The sequence below is a fragment of the Tribolium castaneum genome, chromosome 2 (genome assembly GCF_031307605.1).
Source record: "Tribolium castaneum strain GA2 chromosome 2, icTriCast1.1, whole genome shotgun sequence".
Classification (NCBI taxonomy): Eukaryota; Metazoa; Arthropoda; class Insecta; order Coleoptera; family Tenebrionidae; genus Tribolium; species Tribolium castaneum.
Window position 1 is genome coordinate 5,836,743 of NC_087395.1, and position 17,427 is coordinate 5,854,169.

The 17,427-nt window shown below is 34.5% G+C and overlaps 2 protein-coding genes and 1 long non-coding RNA gene across 9 annotated transcripts; all 3 read left to right on the forward strand.

Annotated features, from left to right (window-relative positions):
- The first annotated feature begins 2,006 nt into the window (after window positions 1-2,006).
- LOC135265446 (uncharacterized) lies at window positions 2,007-11,229 on the forward strand. Of its 4 annotated transcripts, none has more exons than XR_010333104.1 (5): window positions 2,007-2,220; window positions 2,268-7,779; window positions 7,851-9,913; window positions 10,108-10,270; window positions 10,538-11,229. XR_010333104.1 is itself a non-coding variant. In XM_064354953.1 (3 exons), the coding sequence occupies exons 1-3, from the start codon at window positions 9,863-9,865 to the stop codon at window positions 10,933-10,935; spliced, it is 612 nt and encodes a 203-aa protein (XP_064211023.1). In that variant the 5' UTR covers window positions 9,324-9,862; the 3' UTR covers window positions 10,936-11,229. The 4 variants fall into 4 exon arrangements, 1 of the variants encoding a protein (XP_064211023.1); XR_010333105.1 differs by having other exon boundaries at window positions 2,016-2,915; window positions 3,002-7,779; XR_010333106.1 differs by having other exon boundaries at window positions 2,016-2,915; window positions 3,005-7,779.
- Window positions 11,230-11,340: 111 nt separating this feature from the next.
- LOC135265447 (uncharacterized) lies at window positions 11,341-11,707 on the forward strand. Its single transcript, XR_010333107.1, has 3 exons — window positions 11,341-11,473; window positions 11,523-11,552; window positions 11,602-11,707. It is a non-coding gene; the product is annotated as an uncharacterized LOC135265447 (long non-coding RNA).
- A 691-nt stretch (window positions 11,708-12,398) lies between these two features.
- Window positions 12,399-14,880, forward strand: LOC135265448 (uncharacterized). Of its 4 annotated transcripts, none has more exons than XR_010333108.1 (5): window positions 12,399-12,568; window positions 12,639-12,678; window positions 12,846-13,197; window positions 13,252-13,671; window positions 13,721-14,880. XR_010333108.1 is itself a non-coding variant. In XM_064354955.1 (5 exons), the coding sequence occupies exons 1-4, from the start codon at window positions 12,530-12,532 to the stop codon at window positions 13,436-13,438; spliced, it is 618 nt and encodes a 205-aa protein (XP_064211025.1). In that variant the 5' UTR covers window positions 12,399-12,529; the 3' UTR covers window positions 13,439-13,445; window positions 13,494-14,880. The 4 variants fall into 4 exon arrangements, 2 of the variants coding, with proteins under 2 accessions (XP_064211025.1, XP_064211024.1); XR_010333109.1 differs by having other exon boundaries at window positions 13,252-13,667; XM_064354955.1 differs by having other exon boundaries at window positions 13,252-13,445; window positions 13,494-14,880.
- The last annotated feature ends 2,547 nt before the right edge of the window (window positions 14,881-17,427 follow it).

Consider the following 17,427-nt stretch of genomic DNA (forward strand, 5'->3'; position numbering starts at 1 on the left):
ATGTTTTTTGGAAAATCTGAGTTAGAAGTTAGGGTTAAAAATCAGGGTAAAAAGTCAAATTCAACGTTGTTTTTGATGTTTTGGTAGAAATACGGATTTTTCTTGGAAAAAAAATGCGTAGAAAGTAAAAAATGACTAAGAAACTAAGCATGATAATCTGAGTTAAAAAGTTACACATATTAGAAAAATCAATTAGTTTGCCAAGTCTGCATCAAACAAATAAAGAAATATCTCGCACTGAATCATAAGAATATATCAAACTGGTATGGAAATTTTAAAAATCGCATATAATCCTAATTTAATAATAAATACTGTTTTTCTTTTAAAGTCGTTAACCCTGTAAAATAGGACTGTGAAGCCGTATTTATTTTTGTGCTCAAGTGGCTCAATGGAAAAATAAGGCAAAATCTTTGAAAAACGTTAATTTTAATATACCTCTAAAATGGGGGGTATTTTCACGATTTTTTCTGCTTTTCTGTTTACCCTTAAAAATCGGGGTGTTTTCAACGCTTGATTTGTCTATGCATAACCTGAACGTTTACTAAGAACTTGGCGGGAAATTTAGCGGTCTTGTCTACTCCTTAGAGTTTGCTTTATCTGTTTTTTCTTTATATCTTTATTTCAACAATACCTAAAAGTAAAATTAGACAAAGGCAAAGACTTATTAAGAAAAGTGTTGATAGAACCATGAAAATGTTAAATGAATCAAGTTTAAGTGTTAAAACTTCTAACAGTTCTAATTTTGAGTGTTTTCATATTAAAAGTGCACGTGATGTGGATAATTCTTCAATAGTTTTGAGTTCTGTGGATGACGAATTAAATAGATCAACTTCATTAAGTAACGAAACTAAAAATGAAGGTGTGCCATTAGAAGATGTAGAATTCGGCTATCCTCAGTTACAAGAGTGTGTTAAAGACAAGAACAGAAAATTGAAAATAAATTAGTGAAATGAGCTGTAGAAAATAATATTTCTCAAAGTCACTGTGGTAAATTATTAAGGAAATTGCGGGACGACATAGTTAAGTTACCCACTAAAAGATCCCAGGACCTTATTAAAAACTCCTAGAACTACCCTTATTCGTGATCTGGAACCAGGAATTTTTTTTATTTCGGAATTTCAGAAACAATAACAAACTTATTTATCAAATATAATGTATCTTTAAATGAAAATAACGTTCTGTATATGTCAGTTAATGTAGATGGCCTACCGTTATCTAAAAGCACTGGCTCTCAGTTTTGGCCAATTCTTGGTACAGTAAACTTACTAAAAAAACATTTTATTGATCGGATTATATCACGGTTACCAAAAACCACAGGATTCAAATAATTTACTTTATGAATTTATTAAAGAAGCTGTAACATTAATTAATGAGGGATTTCGATTTAAAATTACAGTACATGCATTTAGAATTAATATGTTAATATGTGACCTCCCCGCAAAAACTGTTTTATTAAAAACTAAAGGTCATTCTGGGTATTCTTCATGTAACAAGTGTACACAAGAAGGTGATCATTTTGGAAATAATTTGTTTTTTCCAGAATTAACCTTTACAAAACGAAATGATTCTGATTTTCGATTACGGAAAGATCCTGATCATCACATTAGTTTGGATGACACAAACTTATTACTGTTACCTCAGTTTAATATAATTAAGAACGTACTGATTGATTATATGCATTTAGTGTTACTTGGAGTGACAAAAAGATTATTAACTCATAAAAACTATGGGTTAATATTTGGTAAACCACCTCATAAACTTTATGCAAGAGATGTGAACAGTATTTCAAATAAATTTTCAGATATGAGAAATTTATTCCCCAGGAATTCACACGAAAGACTATGAGGAATTTAAATGAATGTAAACGCTTCAAAGCTACTGAATTCAAATTTTTGTTACTGTATTGTGTTCCTGTTGTTTTTAAAAATACTTTAGGAAAAAAAATATTATGAAAATATAATGCGGCTGCATGTTGACAACTTCAGCGCTTTTCCTTTTGAAAATTATATTGTAACGTTTATATAAAAAAAAACTTAAATTCTTAATAAAATCATGCGCGAAATATTTGGGGAGGGGTAGAGGTCGAACGGTCAGTAGGTATCGAGAGGTCCAGTTAAGAACATCTGCAACAATTGCCTGTGAGCTTAAATTAGTTATTTATTTGTTAAAAATCCAACACTTAGAACGATCAAGCAACTTTTGAGGGCGCACACCACCAAAGTAGGTTCATAACTTTAGTTTTTCCGATCCCTAATACCCCATTTTAGGCCCTCAACCCCAGTATCATCCTAAAGTCCGACACGCCAATGTCGTAACCGATCAGAGGAAAATCCGAGGTCCTCAAAGTTTCTGTTATTTCGTATCCGAAGGTTCCCCTACAGTCGATTAGAGGAGGACTTTCTTCATCAAATGGTGTGACCTTCGGGAACCTCGTAAACGGCCAAGGACTGGACGCAGATAAGTCCAAGATATCAGTTCTTCGCGATTTCCAATCTTGTCGTTATAATATATTATTCGAATTTCCTTTCTTAAAAAAAATTTATTTCAATTTTCAAATTTTCCTATTTAAATTTCAATTTTTATGCAACTATTAGTAATTTTTTATAACTTATAATTTCAATTAATGTGAGCGAGCGAATTGGCCAATTCTAACGTAAAAATTCGTGTCAGTAGTTGATTTAACCATCTGGTCACAAGAGTAACTTTTAATATACGGAATTTTAATTGATTATTCAATAGTTTTCTTATCTCCTTCTCAGTTGGGAGCTTAGTTATCGATAACTGAGTGGCGCCCTTAAATTTTTAGCTAACTTAAACCATCAATAGTAAAATCCTTGTCCCACGACCTGCCACCGACTAAAAAGAGCTACCGCCCCTGTGTACCTGTTACGAATATAAACAAACTAAAAAAAAAGGTATGCAATAACGGCACATTTTAATTTAAGGGAGAAAAATAATTTAAATATAGAGTACTTACGACTAGATAAAAGCAAAATTTCAGCAGATCCGGTGTGCACGATCGGTTTGCAGTAGTAAAATGCTTCCACTGCTGGGAGTACGGGCACAAAACAAAGGACTGCTCAGGTGAGGATAGAAGGCAGAGATGCCGAAAATGTTCGCAGATAGGCTATTTCTGGAACAACAGCTTCGATGCCCCCTGTGTAGTTCGGAAGGACAAATGCCGGGAGCGGCATACTGCGAGAGTTTCAAGAAAGCAATGAGAAATGCAATCCAAACGAGGAACCAAAGTAAGCCTCGTAGAATGACTTCAAGAAACGACGCTCCGGAACGCTACCTCCGGGAACAGGTAGAAGAGCCCATTGGTGACTGACGGCGTTTGCGGGGAGGGGGAAGCCCACACCCGCACCCACTGACGGACCGGGACAAGGAAAACCAGAACCAGCTATGGGCTTCCAACAACGACAACGACAGATGGCCACAGTTAGTACCAATATAGTGCTGCTCTGTATCCAGCTAAACACCAACCGGAGCCAGACAGCACACGACTGTCTAACGCAGATGGCCATTGAGGAACGGGCGGATATCCTGTTTGTAACGGAACCCAACAAGAGACTCATCGCTAAGGGAGGATGATCCTATGACAGAAACCTGGACGTAGCAATCAGAGTCATTAATCCGCAACTCAGAGTGGAACACCAAGCCTCGGGGCGGGGGTGGGCCTCGGTGCAAGTGGGAATATGCACAAAGATCAGTGGTTACATTCACCAAATGTGCCCATTCAACAATTCCTTGAGGAGTTGAGGAAGACACTACGAGACATGCGAGAAAAAATCCTGTTAATGGGCGATTTCAATGCCAAGTCTCACGCATGGGGCTCCGGTACCGAGGACCGTATGGGCAGTGCCCTAGCGGACCTCCTGGCAGAATTAAACCTAGTAGTGGCCAATGTAGGAAATTAATTGGTGAAACATTATTGTTCTTTCAGAAAACAGTTTAACTTTAAAAAAGTTACTAGGAATATCTCATTAAAATGATGAAAACTTCTTTAAACCCGCTTTTTCGTCTGATAATTTTATCCAGGTAATAAATTCTGAAAAATACATTGTTGTAAAAATTTATTGTAACTATACCCAGTAATAATTATAGTACAAATAACGTGTCGAGAGATTGTAAGATCCAGTCTTAGGGATATAATTTGTTTACGTTACGCCTAGTAAAATAAATGATACTTTTATAATTATGTATTATTTTAGAATTTAGGAATTATTTCTCGTTTTTTTATTAAATTTATACAATTTTTCTATTACTAGCTTGCGAAGATATAGCTGCGTTACTCTTACATTATATAAATTTTGTGTATTTCTTTAAAATATAAGTAAACATTGCTAAAGATCGGGTACCTGAAACTGAAATCACATGTAAACAAAAATGTTTATTAGAAAGTTTAGAAAGTTTTTCATAAGCTCTTGTATTTAGTGGAGGGTTTTATTTTATACGTGGGAGTTAAAAATAAAAATTGTAAAAAATGTATGTATTATAAGAAAAAAAACCAAACGACGCCCCCTCATAAATGTTTTAAAAATTGGAAAAACACTTCAACTTCAATGGAAGCAGCAATTATTTTGGATGGATTTAAAAAATAAGTAGACATGCATAACGTAAGATTTAAAAACCTCATAGGAGATGGTGATAGTAGCGTCTACAAAAAAATTCATAATGCAAGACCATACGGGCCTAATTATTTTATTAAAAAAATTGAATGCCGAAATCATATACTACGAAATTTTTGTACTAAAATTAGAGAAATCGCTAAAACTCCTCGTTCTGACATAAATATAAAAAAATTTTTGCGCAACAATTATTTGAAATTTAGAACCGCAATTGTTTCAGCGATAAAATACAGAAAAAACGAAAACTGTACTTTCGATCAAAAAGCAGAAAACCTGAAAAATGATATTTTAAATGGACCTGCACATATTTTTGGTAATCATTCAAAGTGCGCTACGTATTTTTGTAAAACAGTTGGTCAAATAACAAATGCAGTTGCATATTCTGACTTTAAAAATAGTTCCTTGTTTGAGTTGTTCATGCAGGCATTAAAACGAGTTGCAAATTTATCTTCAAGTCTATTGTATGATGTCGATAATAATTCTGTTGAGTCATTTAATTCAGTAGTTAACAAACTTGTTCGGGGTAAAAGAATAAATTTTTCAGAACGCGGTTCTTATCATGGAAGATGCTTTGCGGCAGTCGTAAATGTAAATAACAAAAACAAATTAATTTGTATTTAAAATTATGGAGAAAATATCAGGGAATAGTGGCATTTACACCACAAAATTTTCAAATCGCTTATTAAAAACCAAAGAACTTCAAGCTACAAAATTAAATAAAAGAAAAATTCGTATTCAAAGTGCAGATTCGGATTATGGTGCGACTAATGACATAATGGACATGCCAACAGAAACATATGACAAAATAAAAAATGAGTTCTTGAATGATTTGGCTGCTTGCGATATTTTAAAAATTCCTTTGTTAACAATTGGTCAACGTAATAATGAGCAGTGGGATAAAGAAAGAAATAATAAATTAACGGCTAGTAATTTCGGAAGAATTATTAATATGAAATGTACGACCAATACAGCGAATGCTGTAAAAGATATCTTGTATCGTGTGGGATTATCTAAATTTAAAAAATTACCCGAACCACTACAGTGGGGAATTGATAATGAAGAGAAAGCAAAGGAGAAGTTTGAACAGATCACAGGTATAAAGGTAGATTCATGCGGCTTTTTTGTTGATAAAGAAAAAAAATTTTTAGGTGCAACACCAGATGGGTTAGTGGGTTCAATGCTATTGTTAAAATTAAATGTCCATTTAGCGCAAGAAACACAAATATTAAAACTGCCATAGAACAAAAATTGATTAAATACTTAGAAATAGATTCTCAAGATGATAGTAAAATAGTTTTAAAAGAAAAAGATAATTACATGCATCAAGTACAAGGTCAGCTCCACATTACTAATCGCCAAACTTGTTATTTTATAGTGTACACCTCTACAGATTTAAAATATTGTATTATTGAGAAAAACGATAGTAAATATTGGAACGGAGGAATGATAGATTGTCTTTAAAATTTTTATATGAATGCCATGTTACCAGAAATAATTGATTCAAGACATAGTCGCAATTTACCATTACGCAGCATAATAAAAAAGGATTTGTAAATAATATTTCAAGTTTAGTTTTAGAGATTTTTACATAAATACATAATATGATGATAAGCATTTTAATAATAATTATAATTTTTAATTTGAACAATAAAAGTAAAAAAAAACTTCCTCAGTGGGTTGACACCTTGTCGTGGTGAGGGAGCTCAGTAGTTCTATCACAAAACCTGTACAGAACGAAGCTAAGTACCAAAGTTTTAATCATCTTTTTTTATATTTTTTTTTAAAACAGGAATAATTTTATTGTTAAAAGTATTCAAAAAAATAGCGAGCGTGATTACTCGTATTTCAAAATCTCATAAGATACGTTGATAGCAGTGTCTACACAAAAAAAACGTAATGCAAATCTATAGGTATCTAATTATTTTGTTAAAAAAATTAATTCCGAAATCATGTGCTTTAATTTTATACCATTATTAGAGAAATCGCTAAAATTCCTATTTGTGCCGATACATTTCTCTGTCTTGAACAAAGGCAATAAAATTATTATCTTGTGGGTCACCCCAATGGTGGTTACCTCCAGCGGTGCGTCCTAAACCCGTCATAAATCTTCTTCCAGCTAGCTACGCATTCGAAGAAGGATGCATTAAAAGTTGCCTACTTACAATTTAATTTTTGCTTTATATCTATCAATTAAGAACAGTTAACAAAAATCTAAAATATCTCAGGTCTGTATTTTTAAATTTCCTATAAAATGGTTTATTTAAATTCTCAATACAATGCACCGTTATCAAAAATTCGTATCAACTTCATTAACAGACATTTTATTTAATAAAAAAATATCTAGCCATTTATTTTAATCAAGAATGTTTCTTGGAACTACATTTACTTATAAAGAAACACTGCAAATGTCAAGAAACTCTTCAAGTCTAAATTTGTGGCTAAAAACAGTAAAAACAGTTTACACGTAAAACGTATGCGCCAGCTCCCAGAGGGTCTTGAGCCTTTTAAGTTACTAGAGCAGGCAAGCTGCTGCGCGATCATGTTTTGAGCCATGCAAATGAGCGATAAACACACATTTAACAATAGCAAATAAAAACAAAAAGGTAATAATAATTGCGACCGCAGAAAGGTATAAATAACTCCTCGAATAATTTTTTTAATAAGAAGGTGACGCGGATTTATGCAAAAGTGGAATTTGCAAGTAAGATTTTGTTGTGTTTGCGAGCTGTTTGAGTTTAGGTCACTGTGGGAAAATTGAGGAAAGTTACATTAGTTTCTTACCAAGGACATTAAAACTATTATCACGTTGCCATTCATTGCTATTACCAAACTACTAAGCACTACAAAGCAACTACCACCCCGTCTGCATGATACGAAAGCGGCTAAAGAGACCCAACGTCTGTTTTAACCGGAGCGGAGCGTCTGACCGACCACAACATTCAACACTACCGCTATTCGAGAGTACATTAAAATTTGTTGTAAATCGACAAGGACAACAAGTCAAACGGTAATGTTGTGGGAAAGAGACTGCTGGTAGACCTGCATAGTGCAGGACGTGTCCCGCCAACATTTCTTCGTTTTTCCAGACGCAGGACAGTCGGCCGGAAGCCACTGTATCACTGTGTTTCCCGCTAAATACTTCACTGGCGTAAGTAATTAAAAATTTCCTAACTACGTTTGTGACGCCGATCCTCGTTAATAATTTATGATTCATTTCAGCAAATGGAGAAAGAAAGTTGTGATTAATTGTTGGTTTACGTGAAACGTAAAGTGTTGAACATCATGAAGCTTTTCAGGAGCTGATCAGTTAATTTCCAACTTCAGGAACTTGACGCCTAATTATTATAAATTACGTATTATGATGTATTCATTTATTGTTGCTACGCTTTTTATTTGCTGTTTCTCTTGATTTCGTTTTTGGAAAGAAAGTGTCAATTAACTTCCGATCGATTTGGGAAATCCATTTCATTCACCTGTTCTTCACGGCTTGGCTAACATTCGTCCATCAACTAGAACATCGTCGCCGAAGAAAAGAAAATAATTTAAATTTTCCACATTTTTTTACCAAAACGGATTTTAGTACAATAAGTATTGACGTTATTTCCCACAACTTTTGGCCAAACGTATTTGCATACAAATAATGGAATTTAACGAAACAGATCAAAGTTTCAAGTTTAAAAATCAAAGGGAAAACTTTGCAGATAATTCATATTTTCGCCCTAGGGGAAAGAATAAACTTATCGGAAGTATTGGAACTTTTCACATGATTGTATTTTTCTTTTTTGTACGGCGTATTTCCCACTTTGTTGTATAACCATCAGGCACGGGGAACTTTAGACGGGTGCTGCGATTTAAGATTGCCGATGAGTAATGAGTTAAGTTTTCTTCCTCTTTAATTAACATTTAATGAATACTACATCACTCCATCTTCCCTTCTTTTTACCTTATTTCACGTGATTGACTAAGAAGAATAATTAATTATATGCGGACTCGCGTGTTGCTTATAATTTTGTCATAACAGCATTGTAATTAGCGTCTAAAGTTACCCTTGTAATACATGCACACAACTTTTAAGAAAGACTTTCGAAAAGTTTGACTCCAATCACCTTCTCAATACATTTAAATTAAGTGGCGCATTTAGTTAATTGTCTATTTGTTGCAAATGTTAAATTAATATTAATAACAGTATCGCAATCATTTTAAGTACATGCAGCTGCAGAAAAAATGAAAATTAAGACACGCTGTAGACTTTAGGTCTTTTACTCGTACTTCTTGTGTAGGATTGCAGAAAATTATTTTTTTTGCACAGATTAAATTCATCTGTCATTAGCATAACTCGCAGAACTTTTCTGATTTTGATGTTTATTTCAGTCGTAATAACTTAAATTGTAACTTTTTGTAATTATTTCCAGTTTTAATTTATTTGGGGGAGTTCTTTATTATTAACGATACGAAATGTAGGAAAATTAAATAAGCCTAAAAATGTATTTTCCAAATGTGGCCACTGACTTATGCAATACCGATTACACATTCAAATAAAGAGTTATCTACAAGTTAAATTATGTATATCTATTAAACCAATGTACCTATTTAATATTTATGGTATTATTTGTTGAAATCTCATTTAATTTAAAAAAAAAAGCTATTTGTTGTTAATGTATTTTTTGCCACAGTGAAGTGAGTCAAGTGCGCAAAAATTTGGTAATTCCCCGGTCATGGTTGACGGCCATCGAGTGAAATCACTCAGAAGTGAAGATGTATCTGTGTATTTAAAGACTTTCACGGACGCGTACCGGAGTCTAATTGCTGGCCAGTAAATTATGTAAATTTCCACACATGAAGCGTTTATACCTATAAACACAGAAACGAAACTAGTTTCAAACAGTTTGTGTTGCGCTTTGGCGGGAGCACAGTATTTGAAAATAATTTGTAGATTTAGTGGCACTCTATAAATAAAACGAGAACGAGTTTGATCGAACTTTCATTTACGATATGATGACTAAACCTTGCGGCTAATGTGTTACTTGCTATAATTTATTGCGGCTACAGTCATTATCAAGTGTAGTGTAGTTTGTTATTCGAAAATTGTAACTAGCAATGTATCAGTTTGTGTTTACAACTGGCTTAAATGGGGACTCGGAATTTCATAAGGATTTGAGCGCAACGAACAATCTTTGCAAACTAGTGCAAGTAACTGTAAATGCGTCTTCAGCGGCTAATTGTGGAAGACGATGGTGAAAAATTGCTACGTCTTTTTTATTTTAGTGGTGCTTGCGGTAACGGTGAGTACACTTTGTCTAATTGCGCGAAAGTATTTGAAACCGATTCGAGGAACAAAGTCGGAAATTGCTTTTAGAAAAAAACAAACCTGTCGATCGAGTTTATGTGAATAACCATGAAAATGTTTAAACAAACCGCTGTTCCATTCTACTGATGATTACTTTACTTAATACTTTAATCACTGCAATTGTTGTAGGTGTATATTGCAGAGACGCGACCTCAATTTAAAGAGTCGCTTGAAGCCATCTCCAAAGTGACTGAAGGGATTAATGATAGCGCTATCACTTTTATTAAACATCTAACCGGCGAGGCGTTAAAAGATGACAAGAATAAAACTAAAACCAGGATTTTGTTCCGAGGTACGAATCAATCTTCGTCTACTTAGCGCAGATTTATAAACCTAGTCCAAGGTTAATTTCAAAATGGCATAAATTCAGAGAGTGGTTTTGGGAACAGGAAACAAACACGAAAAAATGAAATTTTGATTGAAACGCCACTGTTTGTTTTTGTTTATGTCTTTACATAAAACACGTAACCTTGACCTATCGTCCACACTTAAACAAGTGTGTTTATTTGTCCTTATTTTTTGCTTGAAATTTGTTAGAAAACTAATTGGTCGCTTTCAGGGGATTTGCTGGGCGGGGAGTTCGGCGACCAGGACATAATATTTCCCGACACGTACCAAGTGATTTTCAATGATGTTCCGAAAATCGACGGTCCTCCTAAGTGTGCCGAAGGCAACACTTTTTGTGAGGACTTTGATTCTTATCCTTACAACCACGTGAAAAACGTGCTTAAGCGCAAGCGGGTGCATACTGATTTATTCGGCAAGGACGAACCCCTCGATGAGCGCTACAGCATCACCAACAGAAACGGCGACTTCGAGGCGTTCATCTGCACGAGCATATCCAAAACGATTTTCCCCCGAGTTGGCATCAACAAAAACAACAAGTGGAAGGTCATAATCAATCAAGAGGAAGACGGATACATTCAAGGGATTAGGACGGAAATTTGCCGAAAGTAAAGGGTTGAAAGTTGATTTCTGTGTCGGTGACAGAGTGTTGCGGGGAAGGGGCGGCTTGTGACCTCATCGGCGACAGGGCGAACGGCTACATAACCAGCTGCAAGCAAAAATACATGTTGCGGAGGATGATGTCTTTATCTGAAAATGGGGATCCCGTCCCGGACACATTCCAGTTACCGTCAGCCTGCTGCTGCTCTTACAGGAAGGATCTGAGTTTTTTGTCCCGATTTGGCGCCGACGATGTTTCCTTAAGGTCGAAAGGGAAAGGAAAATAAAATAAAGAATGTGATATAAGTTATGTGATTGAACTTTTTATTGTAAAAACGGCAGCGGGATTATTTATTGAATAAAATCATACAGAAGCAAACCACAACCAATGAACGAACCCTTCTCCCCACCTTTGGCCGAAACCCTAAACCCTTTCAACTTTCCTAATCACTTATTTACGATTCTATTCAACATTATTCTTCGTGGCTGCAAACGTCGAATGTGGGTGAAGTGTGTTTTCGTCTGTGTTTATTTTATGACTATGGAAGTGGTTAGTTATTTCTTTTCTCTTTTTCTGGATTTTCTTATAGTTTTTTTAGTCAGTATTCAAGCAAGTCCAGCCTGGCAGAGTAAGATTTATCGCCTTGAAAATGAAAATTTAATTATTTTTTATGGCAGGAAACAATCACATCGTTTTTCCGAACTCGCTAGAAGAGCATGAAACTTTCATTGCTCCAAAGTGTAGCGGTAACAAAACATTTTGTGAGGACGTCGGACATTACCCCAAAAATAAATTTAGCGTAATATTAGAAAACACCACATACGGGGAAGATTATTTCATGCCGCAAAGCACCGCCGAGGAAGAATCTATCAAAAATCGATTGTACGGAGTAACTGAATATTACATCTGCAATTCTCACGTCCAAACGCAATATCCCAAAGTGGCGCAAAACGTCAGAAACGAGTGGAAATATGTTTACAATTTTGATAACTACAAGCAAGGCGTAAGGACAGAAGAATGTGTGTAAGTGCATGAAGTGATTACGATTTCTACTTTCTTATTAGAGCTGAAACAGCTTGCAGATCATTCCAGGGAACGCCGCGGGAAGTTAGGACGAAGTGTATGCAAAAGTACAGCGATATGTTGCTGTTGGTTGCCGATGAATACGGAAAACCTGTGTGGGATTTATTCTGGTTTCCTTCCGCCTGTGTCTGTGCATACGAACCAATTATTAATTTTAACCGAGTTTAGGAGAGTTTGCTGACAACTAATTTTCCTTAAATTGCGATCAATAGACGTGTCTTTGAAGCTGAAATGTTATACCATTTCCCGGTACAATAAAACTTTGATTCTATACATTCGGTTTTTTTTTCCACCTTTTCTAATGAAATAAAAGTAAACATGAGTTTTGATGTCACGGCGACCTGTAAATTCTTGTGAAAGAATTTCGTAGTCGAATACCTTTCGGAGCCGGTCTCCTGCTGTTAGTGAAAATGATGGTCAAGGTGGTGGACGGTAAGTATCATTAACTCTTAATCCTTTGCTGTTAGTGTCAGATGTACCTGTTCAGAAGACAGTACACAACCTTCAGTGGCAGTGGAAGAAATGTGGGTTTTTGTGTTGGTTTTTGCCGTTTTCAAAGAGGTAGGAATATATCTTGTGAAGCGCTGTGTGATTAAGCTGTTACAAGTTTGATTAATAAATTGATTTTTAGTTGGGCATTCAAGCCATGTCATTTAATCCAGCCAAGATGGGTAAGTTTAGCAAGCGTTAATCAGTGTAAACTAATCTCAGAGAATATAACAGAATAACACAAAGTTTTTTAATGAAGACACTCTAATTTTTTCTCTCATTCGTCTTCTAATTGTGTAATTTTAAACTGGTTTTAATGAGGAAAGAAGTAGTAAATTCGTAGTTTTAGATGATCGCAAGGGTTTGACCTTTCCGGATTCGAGTGAAATTGGGGGTGATTTTTTGTACGAGACGGTGGTCCCCAACTGCCAAAATCACACGTACTGTGAACACTTGGACCGCTACCCTAACGAACTATTTTCCAAAATATTAAAAAGCCGCGAAAAGGAGTTTTCTCGGTACTTTCAGAGTATGGCAGTAATAGAGCCCATTATGAGTAGGAACCAAGACACTTCCTGTATTTGTGCATCACGCAAAAGTATTATATACCCAAAAGCGGCATATAATATAAAAAATAATCTGAAATTTATCTACAACTTCGATGGATACAAACAAGGAGTGTCCGTAGAGGTCTGCGTGATGTAAGTTTTTTAAATTTTATTGTGAATAAGGACGGACTTTAGTACGTGTTTTAGAAAAAATCAAATGTGCAAATTTTACGAGAAGGTGAGAAAGTTAAAAACAAGGTGTCGACAAAAGTTCGTCGAAAAATTGTTACTGACGGCTGATGAAAATGGAAGACCGTACGCTGATAGGTACAGATTTCCATCAGCTTGTGTCTGTTCGTACAAGATAATTAGCTCTAATGTGTTTTTTACTTAAAGTTGGGGTAAGTTTCGTAATTTAAATTTTGTTTCACCTACTAACTCATTTTTAGTAACTGCAGAGTAATACATTTACTTTGTGGAGAAGTGAACTGAGACGATTTTATCCCTGTAATTATCGCAGTATTAGGTGGAAGAAAACGATAGGTATTAATCACAATTTAGTGAATCCCAGCTAATAATTCTTGAAAAGTAATTACGTGTGATTTGTGTGATTATGACGAATTGTAGGTACGTAAGTTATTGTGGACTAATGTGTGTTTTTATAATTAAATTTTAGCAATTTTAGTCCGGACGTTAGTCAAGTTTTTATTTATTGTTACAAGCTTTACCAGTGTCTGAAACTGTTTAAGCATTTTATGAAATATTATGTTAGAACTAGCTTAAGCATTAAAAATGTACAAACAGACGAAAAGTATTGTAGTATTGTAAATTTATGTGTACTATAAACTGTAATTAATAAAGCTGTTGATGTTCGAATGAACTTATTTTATGTGGGAAAATGAATAAAATTTGTTGCAAACAGGAAAGCTATTAATAACTGAAACTTAAATGAATTTCCTTCAGTTTTGTTTGAGGAACGGTGTGGTCTGATGTGCGTCCGTGATGCTGAGTTATTTGTATTTGAAATAAGAAGCCTCTAATTTAATAGTAATAGGTGAGTTGGTTAAATTCAACCAAAACGTAGTGTGGGCTCTTCTTGCACCTTTATTGTAACAAAAAAATTCCACATATCTCACTCTTAATACTTTAATTAATTGCTGTTGTGGCACAAACCAATTGTTAGATATAGTATTTAAATAATGCTTGAGGAAATAAGAATTTTGTTAAATTTTGTCCTGCAACGGTTTGTTAAATCTTACATTGTGCGTGCAGAAATCTTCAAGTCGTAAAAACGATCTTATGTTGATTTAAAGAGTTTATAGCTGCAAAATATACATTTCTTCGATTTATTGCTTGACTTGTTATTTCTGGAGGAAAGTGACGGCAAAAGCAAATAGCATTGATACAAACCATTTTTTATTTGTTAACAGATTCAAGTTTGGTACAAGCTTGGGTGTAAAATAAATTTTTCTATAAGTTTAGTAGTAAATTAATTAACTAGTGGCATACTAAAACCAAATAAATACGGTTATTTATTATGTATTGCTTTTATTTTAAGAAAACCTAAAGCAATTTCAGTTACAACTTTAAATACTTTATTCGCGGTAAATATTATATTAAATCAACAGGTGTAATAAAATCGCTGAATTTGAATGAACCATTGTTTTTGATGTTGCTGTTGCAGACTGTTTATTGAATGTTACTTTGAAGTAATTACATAAATTAGATTCATTGGGCATTAATTATATGATATTTGAATGGACACTAATTAAATTCACTGAGTCAGTATAGGGAGAATAAAAACGTTTCTGAAATATTTGTCTGAATGAAATTAAATCGATTAAATATTTGCGTATCAATCAAGCCAGGGATCGCGTTTATTTTTAAGGAGTTTTAAAAATTCTGACGCATCTTCTCTGTTATGCTTTACACAGTTTCGTGGATCTTCCTTGAAGGAGATTGATGTGGCCAGTGAAATCCATCTCTGCGTCACTTCTTAGCGCAAACCCTTTACAATTTGTTGGAAGTTAAACTGATCCTGCAAGCTACAGATACCTCCCTTGAATAACTTTAGGAAAATGCGACTTTCTCTCAGATTTTCTTTAATTAGCAGATTACATAGTTTATGAACGTGATGTAATCATGGCCAGAAGTTCCAACAGTGGAGCCGTTCCATCTATAATTATGTAAAATCGATGCTTTGGGATGATTACCAACTCTAGGGTACCTTAAATGGCATTGTTAGAGCGAAAAAGCGGTTAATTGCTTTTAAATGAAACCGTAAAAGGAGGAAAAATGTTCCTGGCCCTAAAGACAGGTTTAAACGCGGCATAAAACTTGAATGAACGTTACTTAAATACTTACCAAATGCATTCTAATTTCATTTGAATTTTTAAATATTTACTCCGAATTTCAAAACTATATTTTTCTTGTGGCGATAGGTAAGTTATCCAGATGCTCGTTATAAACAAAATCTGTGTCATATTCGTTTTATAGCTATCCTACTAACATTCATTGTTAAAATATTGTTTCAGTTTGAATAGGTACAGCTGTAATTGTAGTCGAGTTTTGGTAAACAAAATGAGCAAAGTAAACACGCAGTTTTTATTTAAAAAATGCTGTAAAAATAAAATCGCAATTTATTCCTGGATTAAGTGCTCAGTATTTTTAGATACTCCAATAATAATATAACTAAATCAACTTTCTAAGTAGATAACGAATGGGGGGACAACACAACACAACCTTGACCTTGAGTTTGACCCCGCCCATTTTCCCTCTCTTTTTTTTTCAAGGTCACTCGTTCTCTCTCTCTCTTACTTTTTCAAGGCCAACCCCTCCACTTCCCCCACCACTTCAAGGCCAAGGCATTATTGGACCTTGATGTTTTCAAGGTCAAGGCCATTCATGTTACTCCCCACTTTTGCAAGGCCAACAACTCCTCACTCATTCAAGATGAATCGCGCAATTGTCCTTACTCATTTTCCACCCCAAACTGTATAAAAGTTAATGTGTTGTGTTGTGTAACACAGTTCTTGTGTATATCTACAATAACAAGCAATTCTTAAAAAATGGAACCCATCAGAAAAAGTTCTATTTTTAATACTCCTGGTAAGTTTAATATTTTTTTAGTAGTTTAGTTGGAAATAATTTTTTTTCAGAGGATATCATAGTTTGTCCATACGACAAAAACCACATTCTTCTTTGGTTTCGGCTCGAAAGGCACATTTGGAAGTGCCATCGGGCCGATAAAGAAAAGCAAAGGGCCTCAAGTAAAGTGATGGTGCAAGAAGAAGAGGAGAACTGGGATCATTTTAATGAGCCCAGCTACCTCGACTTCCTGAGGAGTAAAAAGAATCATAATGCCTTAAATTAAAGAAGTAAGTTTTATTGTTCTTTTTCAACAGTAATTTATTGTGAATTTTTTAGGGCCGGGGTTCTTTCGTAGAGAATAGTGTAGTTTAGCTAAGTAGTAGTCGTAGTAAAATATAAATATTATATTATTGTATAAAAAAATAAAAGTTGTAAAAAAAAAAGCTACATGTTTTTATGTACACCTATTTCAACCTACTAATACAAGTAAGTGTGACCAGCAAGCAGAGTCGCTCCCTGTTTCAAGACCACTCATTCCCTCTTTATCTTTGATGTTTTCATCTCACTTTTTCTCATTATTTCACTTTTTCAAGGCCACAATATTGGTGCATTTTCATTCAAGGTTAAAAAGTGGGGGTATAGTTAATATATAGAATTTAGTACAAGTTTGATAGCAGTCAGTACTGATTTAATCCTCCGAGAAATAAGAATATAAAAAAGTGCATATATCTGTGTTAATGTCTAAGAGTATTCGCTGCTGGGTCATGGATGTATTGAATCGAATCGCTCGATGCGGACAGAAGCCCATTTTAAAAGCTGGTGAGCTAGAGTTGAACACAAGATTCCGCATACATAATATTAGACGCACAAAGTCTCTGTTCGGAAATTCAGTGCTTGTTGAGTCGGACAATTATGCAGTGTTTCTGCCGAGAAGAATAAGTGATTATTTGACTGAGGAGAAAATTGATGAGTTATTACGAGATCCACGTCCACTATATTTAATATATAATAAACGGTTACCTTTCTTTCGTAAAACTTTCTCAACGAGATATACATTCGGATATTTAACTTTTTGTAATTCTTCAGTGTAGAAACCTCCTCGTATTGTTTCTCCAGAAACATCTTGTAGCAAATAAGTTCTAGGATTAGTATTTTGAATCTTCGAAACTGTAAATACTTCATTACTCCAATTTGGGGTGTACCCTTTCTTAAAAAGATGTCGATGTTTACTAATTCGAACAAAATCACCAACTTTAAATTTGGGTTTATAAATGTCCATTGTTTTAAGATGAC

Excerpts from the sequence above, each read along its gene's own strand:
- LOC135265446 (XM_064354953.1), top strand. The coding sequence starts at position 9,863 with ATGGTGAAAAATTGCTACGTCTTTTTTATTTTAGTGGTGCTTGCGGTA. Across the intron at positions 9,914-10,107 it reads TAGTGGTGCTTGCGGTAACG|GTGTATATTGCAGAGACGCG; the intron begins GTGAGTACACTT and ends CAATTGTTGTAG. Across the intron at positions 10,271-10,537 it reads AACCAGGATTTTGTTCCGAG|GGGATTTGCTGGGCGGGGAG; the intron begins GTACGAATCAAT and ends GGTCGCTTTCAG.
- LOC135265448 (XM_064354954.1), top strand. The coding sequence starts at position 12,530 with ATGTGGGTTTTTGTGTTGGTTTTTGCCGTTTTCAAAGAG. Across the intron at positions 12,569-12,638 it reads TTTTTGCCGTTTTCAAAGAG|TTGGGCATTCAAGCCATGTC; the intron begins GTAGGAATATAT and ends ATTGATTTTTAG. Across the intron at positions 12,679-12,845 it reads ATTTAATCCAGCCAAGATGG|ATGATCGCAAGGGTTTGACC; the intron begins GTAAGTTTAGCA and ends TCGTAGTTTTAG.